Genomic DNA, 12,361 nt, shown 5'->3' with positions numbered 1-12,361 from the left:
CCAGTGCAGATCAGCAGGGAAAGGATGTAAAGAAACTACGTCTGGGCAATGGCTACTCACACAGGAATACCTGAAAATGGACCCCAGCCTACACTACACACAGACACATTAAAGATACATGTGAAGGCCAGACTCTAAAGCTTCTATGAGAAAATAAAGGAAAATATATTTATGACTCGGGATGGTAAATTTAGTCTCAAACACTAGCACAAATAAAAGGATTGATAAATTCCACTACACTGAAATGAAGAATTATTGATAAAAATTACCACGAGGGAATAAAAGTAGCAAGCCATCTAGCAGAAAAGATCATTGCAATATAAATATGAAGAATTCCTACAAAACAGAAAAATCTATTCAGCAGATAAATGGACAAAAAACATAGAAGACAAAATATGAGTCTACAATAACATATTTAAAAAAAAATTTTTTTTAACGTTTATTTCTTTTTGAGACAATGTGACAGACAGGGTGCAAGCAGCGGAGGGACAGACAGAGGGAGACGACACAGAATCCGAAGCAGGCTCCAGGCTCCGAGCCGTCAGCCCAGACAGTGACGCGGGGCTTGAGCTCACGAACCGTGAGATCATGACCTGGGCCGAAGTCGAACGCCCAACCGACAGAGCCACTCAGCCGCCCCTCCAGTAACGTATTTTTAAAAATACAGAATTAAGCTACTAATAAGAGAAATACAAACTGAAATTTAAAATGTGAACATTTTCCCTTGTTACCAAATCTACCTAAAATATTAAAAAATATGTAAAACATACATATATTATACAGCGCTATCTCATGAAAATGCTGCTTTTGCAAAGTAGGAAAAGTATCTGCTGTATAAAGTTTAATCCCGAGAAAATACTGTCGGGGGCAGGATACAATTCCTCATGTCAAGAAAAGATTTCCCGGGGCACCTGGGTGGCTCAGTCAGGCAGGCATCTAACTCTTGATCTGGGCTCAGGTCATGATTTCATGGTTCGTAAGACCGAGCCCTGCGTCAGGCTCTGTGCCAACAGCATGGATCCTGCTTAGGATTCTTGCTCCCCTTCTCTCTCTGCCCCTCCCCCACCCGCATGCACTCTCTCTCCCTCTCAAAATAAATAAACATTAAAAAAAAAAAAGATTTCCTAGTGTAAGTTCTTCTAGGATTCTGTTAAGAGTTTTCATATTTGGCTTGTCTCATTTTTGAGTTAATAACAAAACATTTTTTTGTTACTTGTTTTCTGTAGAATGGTAAAGAGTCAAAGGTAGACAATAGCGGGGGCGGAGGGGGTAACTGCTACTTTAGACAGGGTGGCCCTCCCGCACCAGTCCCGTGTGAAAGCAGCATACGGCAGCACTCCGCATTCCCTTATCTACCTTTGTGCTTCCTCCCTGCACTCATCACTTCAGTCCCTGTCTCTCCTGGCGCAGAATATAAGCTCCAAGAGGTCAGGGAATTCGTTCCACCCGCTGGTGAATTTCAGAGCCGAGCCCAGTGACCGGTGTATATTAAGTACTCGATAATGCGTGAACAGATGAACCAGCTGAGATGAGTGTCATTACAGCTTTCTACAGTGGGAGGGACGTGTACGTGTGTGTGGTGCGCCAACAATTGTGAATAATCATAAGTCACATTTTTAATTACAAAACTTATTCATTTTACATTAAAAATCTGTGCTTATATTTTTCAAAGACCACTTACCTCATTAATATCTGCTTCCATTTTCACTTCTGACTTTAAAACAGGAGTGGCACGTAAATTTGAATTACCGACAAATTCTTCACCATCATTTGTTATCTTTCCAGGGAAAGTAAAGATATTCTTGTATATTCTAGATTAAGAAATAAGAAAAAAAAGTCTTTCTAAACTTTGATATCTTACTAATATCCAGAACACATAAATAATTAGACATTCCTCCAAAGAAGATATACGGATGGTCAATTAGTACACGAAAACATGTTTTAGCATCACTCATCATTAGGGAAATACAAATCAAGACCACAATGAGATGTAACTTTACACCAAACAGGATGGCTACTATTCTCTAAAAGAGGAAAATAGTGTTGGTGAGGATTAGAATCCTGGTGCTTCCTGGTGGGAATTAAAATAGGGCGGTTACTGTGGAAAATACCAGGGAAATTCCTCAGAGAGTTACCTGTTGAATTACCAGGTGATCCAGCAACGCCACCTCAGGGCATATAAACGAAAGAACTGCAAACAGTGATTCAAACAGATATTTACACGTCAATGTTTATAGCAACATCATTCACGATAGCCAAAAGGTGAAAATGACCCAAATGTCTATCAACAGATGAACAGATAAATAAAATCTAGTATACACATACAATGATTATCTAGCCTTAAAAAGGAAATTCTCATACGTGTCACAACACGGATGAACCTTGAAAACATTATGCTAAGAGAAATAAGCCAGAAACAATGAACAAATATCGTGTAACTCCACCAAATGAGGTACCTAGAATAGGTAAATCCATAGACAGAAAGTCTCTCTGCGCCAAAAGCATGGAAACTGCTTGGGATTCTGTCCCTCCCTCTCTGCCCTTCCCCTGCTCGTCTGTCTCCCTCTGTCTAAAAATAAGCTTTTAATAAGTGAAGCATTTTTATGGAAAAGTAAAGATTTACAAATATAAGCTAACATGGAAATAGAATTTAAATAATAATTATTAGGAAGATGGAGAATACGTAAACACACTGCAAAGCATAAGAAACACTAAAACAAGGAGGTAAGAAGGAGGCATAGGGAATTAAGAGCCATCTGAGTGAATCAAGAAAAATAAGAAAACAGAAAAGAGAAAAAAACCAAAGTAAAATAAATAATAAGCATAAATGAAATGGGAGGCACAAAAGCAAAGCATACCAGTTACTAAATCTAAATAGGTTTAATTTCCTAATTAAAAGACAGAAACTATCAGATTAAGTTAAAAAGCAATATCAAACCATAATAAGATAGACATCTCAATTTAAGGTGAAAAGGGCAGAAAATAAAACTATTAGGAGCTTCTGGCAGCAAGAGAATGGCACAGAACATTTTAAAAAATCTTTCCACATCCCCTCATAAAAATCAGAGAAATAGATAATCTGAATAGGACATCTATTAAAGAAACTGAACAAATAATTTGTAAGCTTTCAAAATAGAACGCCCTGGGCCCAGACAGGCTTCCTTGTGAAGTCTGTCAAATATTTAAGAAAGAAATTATACCAGTTCATTCTATGAGCCCAGAATTTTCCTGGAACCAAAACCAGACACAGACATCATAAGAAAACTACAGACTAATACCTTTATGAATAGAGACACACAAATCCTTAACAAAATATTAGCAAACTCAATCTAGCTGCCTATACAAAGGATTATATATTATAATTGAGTGGAAACTATCCCAAAAATGCAAGGTTGGTTCAACATACAAAAATGTATATATGTAACATAATGTAGTATACCATATTAGCAGCATAAAGTAAAAAACACATGATCAACTGACACAGAAAAATAGCATTTACCAAATTCCAACATTTCATGCAAAAACACTAAACAAACTAACAATAGAGGGGAACTTCCTCGACGTGATAAGAAACACTTGCAAAAACCCCACAGTTAACATCATACTTAATGATAAAAGACTTAAAGTTCCCCTCTTGAGACAAGGAATAAAACAGGAATGTTCACTGTTGCCACTTCTAATAACGTTGTATTGAAGATTCTAGCCAGGGCAATCAGGCAACAAAAAGTAATAAAAGATATCAGACTGGGAAAAAAAGAAGTAAAACGATATCTATTTACAGGTGTCATAATCCTGTATAGAAAATCTTAAGGAGTTAACACACACACACACCATTAGTACTAATAAAAAAGTTGAGCAAGGTTGCTGGATACAAGATCAATATACAAAAATCAGCTATATTTCAATACGTTAGCAATTAATAATCCAAAATAAAACTTAAAAAAATGTGTTTACAATAGTATCAAAAAGAAAGAAATACTTCAAAATAAACATGACAAAAGAAGTGTGACACATACACTGAAAACCGTAAAAGACTACTGAAAGAAATTAGACTACCCATATAAATGCAAAGACAATCTCACATCCATGGACTGGAAAACTGTTAAAATAAAAATGCTCCCCATATTTATCTAAAGATTCAGTGCAATCCTTACATAAATTCCAGTTGTTGTTTTTCTTTTAGATAGAAATTGGCAATCTTACTCTACAGTTCACAGTAAATGCAAGGGACCCAGAATAGTCCAAACAATGTTGAAAAGGAACAGTGTTATAAAATTCACACTTTCCAATTTCAAAACTTACTACAAAGCTACAGTAATCAAGACTGTGGTACTGACAGACATAGAGATCACCTGAACAAAATTTACAGTCCATATATAAATCCATACATCTATCGTCAACTGATTGTCAACAGGATGCCAACACAATTCAATGAAGAAAGAATAGTCTTTCTGAGAAACAGTGTTGGGACAGTTGGATATCCATACGGGAAAGAATGAATTTATACCCTTATCTCAGACTGTATACAAAAATTAAAACAAAATGGATCAAAGATCTAAATGCAGCAGCTAAAATTAAAAATCTTAGGAGAATATAAAGGTATAAATCTTCATGATCTTGGATTGGGAAATGATTTCTTTTATATGACAGTTAAAGTACAATCAAGGAGGGGCGCCTGGGTGGCTCAGTCGGTTAAGTGTCCAACTTCGGCTCGGGTCATGATCTCACAGTTCGTGGGTTTGGGCCTTGCGTTGGGCTCTGTGCTGACAGCTGAGAGCCTGGAGCCTGCTTTGGATTCTGTGTCTCCCTCTCCTCTCTCTGTCCCTCCCCGACTCGTGCTCTGTCACTCTCTCAAAAATAAATAAACGTTAAAAAAAATTTTAAAAAATAGTACAAAGAAAAAATAAATTGGCCTTTTTCAAAATTAAATACGTTTGTGTTCGAAAGGATACTATCAAGAAAGTGAAAAGATGATGCATAGAATTAAAGAAAATTTTTGCAAGTAATTATTTGATAATAATGCTCTTGTACCCAAAATATATTTTTAAAATTCTTTATAACTTAACAATAAAGACAATACAGTTTTTTTTAATGTTTGTTTATTTTTGAGATAGAGAGACATAGAGCATGAATGGGGGAGAAGCAGAGAGAGAGGGAGACACAGAATCCGAAGCAGGCTCCAGGCTCCGAGCTGTCAGCAGAGCCCGATGCAGGGCTCGAATCTGTAAACTGTGAGATCATGGCCTGAGCCGAAGTCGGATGCTTAACTGACTGAGCTATTCAGGGTCCCCCAAGACAACACAATTTAAAAATGGACGGGGGCACCTGGGTGGCTCAGTCAGTTAAGTGTCTGACTCTTGATTTCAGCTCAGGTCATGATCTCGCAGTTTACGAGTTCAAGCCCCACATCAAGCTCTCCACTGAGAGCACAGAGCCCACTTTGGATCCTCTGTTCCCTTCTCTCTCTGCCCTGCCTCTGCTTGCACTCTCTCAAAAATAAACATTAAAAAATAAATAAAAAGAAAAATGGACAAAGGACTTGAACAGACATTTTGTCTGAGAAGATATACAGATAGCTAATAATATCAAAGGATGCACAATATCATTAGTCATTATGGAAATACAAACCAATACTGTTAAGGAGGTCAGTGGGAACAGATTCAGTAATGGTAGCACCTACTTAGCAGGCATTTAATCTGTTTGTTCTCAAAGAACCTAATGATATAGGTATTATTGTTATCTCTAGTTTATAGATGAGGAAACTGAGGTTTAAAGAATTTATATAACCTCTGTTAGTTTACTAGCTAACCTAAGTCACACATGTCAGAGATGAAACAGGGATTAACCCAGGTGGTATGATTCCAAAAATACGTATACTTGAAATACACAAGTATTTCTCCTGTAACATTAAAAAAAAAGTATACAAGGCATGTTGTATTTTTAAAATAAGCTATGAAATAGTACCATGGAAAAATACATAGGAAAAATTTAGAAGAAACTGTACCAAAACAATAAGACATTGTCTTTAAGTGATGGAATTAGGGTAATTTTTGTTTTCAATATTTTCTATTATATGACCAATTTAATATAATAATAAATATATATTTTAAAAAATTATGTTCGGGCGCCTGGGTGGCTCAGTCGGTTAAGTGTCTGACTTTGGCTCAGGTCATGATCTCGTGACTCATGAGTTCGAGCCCCACATTGGGCTGTCTGCTGTCAGCGCAGAGCTCTCTTTGGATCCTCTGTCCCCCTCTCCCCTGCCTGTGCTCTCTCTCTCTCTCTCAAAAATAAACACTAAAATATAAATAAATAAGGAAGGAAGGAAGGAAGGAAGGAAGGAAGGAAGGAAGGAAGGAAGGAAGTTAGTTAGTTCCAAATTAAAAACTTCTCCTAAACACACAAACACACACATACTTGTAGTTTTAGGAGAAATAAAGTTATAATGTGCTATTACTAAATAGTGCTCTTATATAGGTTAAAGTCCTGGCACTGACTCAAATCACTTATGAGGCCTTAGATCAATGACTTAAGCTCTGCTGGATCCAATAATAAATTAGAGAAATAACATATTTAAAATTCTTCAAAATTTTACGAATTGATATATTTTTCACTCTCCAGTTATGATACTAAAACTCTGATTTGACTTAAAATAATATTGCTAAATTTTGACAGTTTGAACATAAAGTATCCTACGGTCTCAGTTCATATTCCATGGCTCACAAGGCACAGTGATAGATCCAGATGCGGCAAATAAGAAAAATGTTTTAACGGCGGTATTTAAATAGAAGGTGAAAACATTTTGTTTTCAGTAGATAGTTGGAATTGACCCAAATTCCAAATGAACCTTGTGGCTACTTCCAGAATCATCCTCACACATCTTTAAGGGCTAGTTCTGAACTTTGAAGATACAGTATACCTACCCATAGGATTGCCAGCTTTAACAAATTAAAAATAAAGAACACCAAATTAAATTTGAACTCCAAGATAAACAATAATTTAGGTAATATTGGGACATACTGTACTAAAATATTATTCATTGTTAATCTGAATTTCAAATTTCACTGGACATCATGTACTTCAAAGGGCAAGCTAACCTATGCAGAATTTGGGGGTGGAAAGGGGAAAAGGGAAATTTTCTTAAATTTCGTGGACAGTATTAAGGAAGGTATTACCAGATAAGAAGTTCAGAAAATTGCAAAAACTGAGTACATATAATTTACAAGGAGAATTTTCAAATTCTAGCTTAAGTTATTGGATATCTCCTCCCTAAGTGGCGACATATTACATTATGATCATAAATTCTTTTTACAAGCCAAAAAAGTGCGATTTACTTGATGAGATTTTCATTCTTTCTTTCCCTTGAAAATGGCACTCTAGCAGAATTATTAAATAATTCCAAAAGCAGTGTGACGGCAGTGTTCATCAGTTGACGGATGAGTTCCTGAAATATGTAGTCAACCAGCATCAGAAACCTCAAAATTGTTTCTAATAAACGTCGATATTCAGGCAGCTTGAAATGTGTTGTGTAGTCTTCAGAGAGGTTTGACTCAAAATATTCTTTAATTTCTTTCTTTTCTGCCACCTACAATTCAATAAACAATGGAGAAACAAGTGACAACTTTCTATGTGCATACAGCACGATTTCTAATATATAGTATTTCCATTAGTCTAAATAACATTGCAACTCAACGTTAGTAGGACAACTTTCAAAAACTTCATGTTTGCACTGTATTTGAAGAGCAGACCAAAAGAGGCCTATGAAGTTCAGGGTGTCCCTTACAAGCAGACGAGTTTATGGAAGTCCAACGGGAAGTACATACTGATGATTACCTAAGCGTTCCTGCATAAAGGGACCCTCCTCAAGTACACTAAGAGCTGCCAACGGGGGAGAGTCAAATCTAAATAAAAGGTTCCTTGGCAAACGGCAAATGGCAAAAGCACAGTGAGACCCTCCTCCAGAGGATCAGCGGGGGTCTGCGCCACGTGGGACCTTAAAATGTGGAGTTCTGACACCCAGCCACGTGCCTCAGATAACACACAGGAGTACTGTGCCGCCTGGCACACAGCTCGGACGCAGACAGGGCGAGGGCAGGGATCTGACGGAAGCTGGGGACGCGAGAGGGGTGATTGTTTGCTTTTCCTGAAAAGTGACAGGTGCGAACTCGCCACTCTGGGGACAAGAGTGGGGGGGACACCATTTTGCCACTGCCACAGCTCCAGCCCACCAGCACTGATGAACTTCAGTGAACACAGCACCCCCCAGTGGAGACAGGAGCCACCTACACCGCCCGCGCCCCTGTGCCCTGCAGGTGCATCTTCGCTCGGGCAAGTCCGCCTGAGAGTCAGCGCTGCAGGCCCCTCACGGAGAAGACCAGCACAGACCTCCCCCACGCATCAAGTCTACTCATCAAAGAGGCTGCAAATTTCATCTCTAGGGCAAACAGGATCTAGCTTCTTTTTTCTTTTTCTTTTGATCTAGCTTCTATTAACGAGCAGACCAAAACACATCTAGTTAAAACTTGCCATACGGTGAAAGGACAAGGTCCAAACACCCCCCATGCAGGCAAGGAGAAACCCTGCAAAGGACTGGCCTGAGGGCAGGAGCAGCCAGAACACGACAGCAGAGTGCAGAGGGGCTGCCTCACCCCTTCTTTTCTGGACCTCTTCTTAATATAGCCAGCACTCTCAGGCTTTCCTAACAATCACACACCAAAAAACAGTGATGTAGACAAAATGACCAGATGGAGGAATTTATCCCAAAAGGAAGAACAGGAAGAAGTAACAGATAGGGTTTTAATTAACACAGACATAATTAAGATGTCTGAACTAGAATTAAACAATTATAAGGATACTAGCTGGGCTTGAAAAATGCACAGAAGACGCCAGAGAATCCCTTACTGCAGAGATAAAAGAACTAAAACCCAGTCAGGCCAAAATTAAAAATGCTGTAACTGAGTTGCAAGCCCAACTGAATGCAATGCCAGTGAGGATGGACACAGCACAGGGATGAACTGGTGACATGGAAGGGAAAACTATGGAAAATAATGACTCAGAAAAGAAGAGGGAAAGAAAGGCACTGGATCACAAATACAGACTTAGGGAAAAAGCACAGTAACACTTGTATCATAGGAGTCCCAAAAGAAGAGAGAGAAAAAGAGGCGGAGGGTTTATTTGAGCAAACTATAGCTGAGAACTTCCTCAATCCGGGGAATGAAACAGCCACTGAAGTCCAAGAAGCACAGAAAACTCCCACCAAATTCAACGAAAGCCAGCCACTGCCAAGATATCATAGTCAGATTCACAGAACACACAGACAAGGCAAGAATTCTGAAAGCAGCGAGGGAAAAAAGTCCTTAACCTACAAGGGAGGACAGATCAGGTTCGCAGCAGATCTGTCCACAGAAACTTGGCAGGCCAGAAGGGAGTGGCAGGATACATTCAACGTACTCAAGGGGGAAAATATGCAGCCAAGAATACTACATCCAGCAAGGTTGTCACTCAGAGCAGAAGGAGACAGAAAGAGTCTCCCAGACAAACAAAAACTAAAGGAGTCTGTGACCACTAAACCAGCCCTGCAAGAAATATTAAAGGGGGACTCTTAGGAGTGGGGGAAAAAAGACCAAAAGTGACAAAGACTAGAAAGGAACAGAGAATATCACCAGAAACACCAACTTTACAGATAACACAATAGCACCAAATTCCTATCTATCAATAATCACTCTGAATGTAAATGGCCTAAATGTTCCAATCAAATGATACAGGGCATCAGAATGGATAAAAAAAAAACAAGACCCATCTATATGCTGCCCACAGGAGACTCATTTTAGATCTAAAGACACCTGTAGATTGAAAATGAGGAAATGGAGAACCATCTATCGTGCTAATGGAAGTCAAAAGAAAGCTGGAGTAGCCATACTTGTATCAGACAAACTAGATTTTTAAACCAAAGACTGTAAGAAGAGATAAAGAAGGCCGTTATATCATAATTAAGAGGTCTATACATCAAGATCTAACAATTACAAACTTTTATTCCCAAACTTGGAGACACTCAAATATAGAAATCAATTCAGCACAAACATAAAGGAATTCACTGATAATAATACAATAATAGTAGGGGACTTTAACAGCCGACTAACAGCAATGGACACGACATCTAAGCAGAAAATCAACAAGGCAACAGTGGTTTTGAATGACACACTGGACCAGATGGACTTAATGGATATATTCAGAATATTTCATCTTAAAACAGCAGAATACACATTCTTTTTGAATGCACATGGAACATTCTTCAGAACAGATCAAATATTAGGCCTCAACAGTACACAAAGATTGAGATCATACCATGCATATTTTCACACCACACACTATGAAACTTGAAGTCAACCCCAAGAAAAAACTCGGATAACCACAAACACATGGAGATTAAAGAACATCCTACTAAAGAATGAACTGGTTAACCAAGAAATTAAAGAACTAAAGTACATGGAAGCAAATGGATATGAAAACACAACAGTCTAAGACCTTTGGGATGCAGCAAAGGCAGTCCTAAGAGGGAAGTATACTGCAATACAGGCCTACCTCAAGAAGGAAGAAAGGGGACACCTGCGTGGCTCAGTCAGTTAGGCGTCTGATGTCAACTCAGGTCATGATCTCACGGTTCATGGGTTCGGGCCCCTCGTCAGGCTCTGTGCTAATAGCACAGAGCATGCTTTGGATCTTCTGTCTCGCTCTCTCTCTCTCTCTGCCCCTCCCCCGCTTGCTTGCGCTCACTTTCTCTCTCTTGCTCTCAAAAAGTAAACGTTAAAAAAAATTTTAACAAAAGAAGGAAGAAAGGTCCCAAATACATAACCTAACCTTACACCTCAAAGGAGCTAGAAAAGAATAGCAAATAAAGCCTAAGGCCAGCAGAAGAAGGGAAATAATAAAGACTAGAGCACAAACAAATGATGTAGACACAAACAAAAAAACAGAACAGATCAACAAAACTAAGAGCTGGTTCTTCAAAAGAATTAATAAAATTGATAAACCTCTAGCCATACTTAGCAAAAAGTAAAGAGAAAGGACCCAAATAATATCACAAATGAAGGAGGATAGATCACAACCAACACCACAGAAATATAAACAATTATAAGAGACTATTATTAAAAATTACATGCCAAGGGGTGCCTGGGCTCAGTTGGTTAAGCATTAGACTTTAAGCTCAGCTCAGGTCATGATCTCATGGTTTGTGAGTTCAAGCCCCAGACAGGGCTTTGTGCTGACAGCACAGGGTCTGCTTGGAACTCTCTTTCTGTCTCTCTCTGTCCCTACCCCGCTTGTGAGCTTTCTCTCTCTCAAAATAAATAAACTTTAAAAAATTTAAAAAAATATATACATGCCAACAAATTGGGCAATCTGGAAGAAATGGACAAATTCCTAGAAACATACAAACTACCAAAACTGAAACAGGAAGAAATAGAAAATTTAAACAGACCCATAACCAGCAAAGAAATCGAATCGGTAATCAAAACTCTCCCAACAAACAAGAGTGCGAGGCCAGATGGCTTCTCAGGGGAATTCTACCAGATATTTAAAGGAGTTAATACCTATTCTTCTCAAGCTGTTCCAAAAAAATATAAATGGAAGGAAAACTTCCAAACTCGTTCTACAAGGCCAGCATTGCCTTGATTCCAAAAGCAAAGACCCCACGAAAAAGGAGAATGAACAGGTGATGAACACAGATGCAAAAATTCTCTACAAGATACTAGCAAATCGAATCCAACAGTACATTAAAAGAAGTATTCCTCATGATCAAGCGGGATTCATTCCTGGGCTACAGGGTTGATTCACTAATTGTGTATCAATTAACCTGATATACCATGTTAATAAAAGAAAGGATAAGAACCATATGATCCTCTCAATAGATGCAGAAAAAGCATTTGACAAAATACAGCATCCTTTCATGATACAAACTCTCAACAAAGTATAGATGGAACATACCTCGACATCATAAAGGTCATATATGGAAGACCCACAGCTAATATCATCCTCAATGGGGGAAAACAGAGAGCTTTTCCTCTACAGTCAGGAATAAGACACAGATGTCCACTCTCACCAATACTATCTAACATAGTACTAGAAATCTTAGCCTCAGAAATCAGACAACAAAAAGAAATAAAAGACTACCAAATCATCAAGGAAGAAGTCAAACGTTGACTATTTGCAGACAACATGATACTCTGTAGAAAACTTGAAAGACTCAACCAAAAAATTGCTAGAACACATGAATTCAGCAAAGTCGCAGGATACAAACTCAATGTTCAGAAATCTGTTTCACTTCTATACAATAATGAAACAGCAGACAGAGAAATTCAGAAAA

At 38.3% G+C, this 12,361-nt stretch overlaps 1 protein-coding gene across 1 annotated transcript in view; it reads right to left on the bottom strand.

Moving 5' to 3' along the window:
* Window positions 1-12,361, bottom strand: part of DNAH14 (dynein axonemal heavy chain 14) — a 404,678-nt gene that overhangs the window by 243,785 nt on the left and 148,532 nt on the right. The window contains 2 exon segments of the mRNA XM_042976694.1: window positions 1,682-1,811; window positions 7,335-7,585. Of these exon segments, the coding sequence (XP_042832628.1) occupies window positions 1,682-1,811; window positions 7,335-7,585 (381 nt within the window).

Source organism: Panthera tigris, chromosome F3 (assembly GCF_018350195.1).
Source record: "Panthera tigris isolate Pti1 chromosome F3, P.tigris_Pti1_mat1.1, whole genome shotgun sequence".
Classification (NCBI taxonomy): Eukaryota; Metazoa; Chordata; class Mammalia; order Carnivora; family Felidae; genus Panthera; species Panthera tigris.
This window is presented reverse-complemented; position numbering and strand designations above follow the sequence as displayed.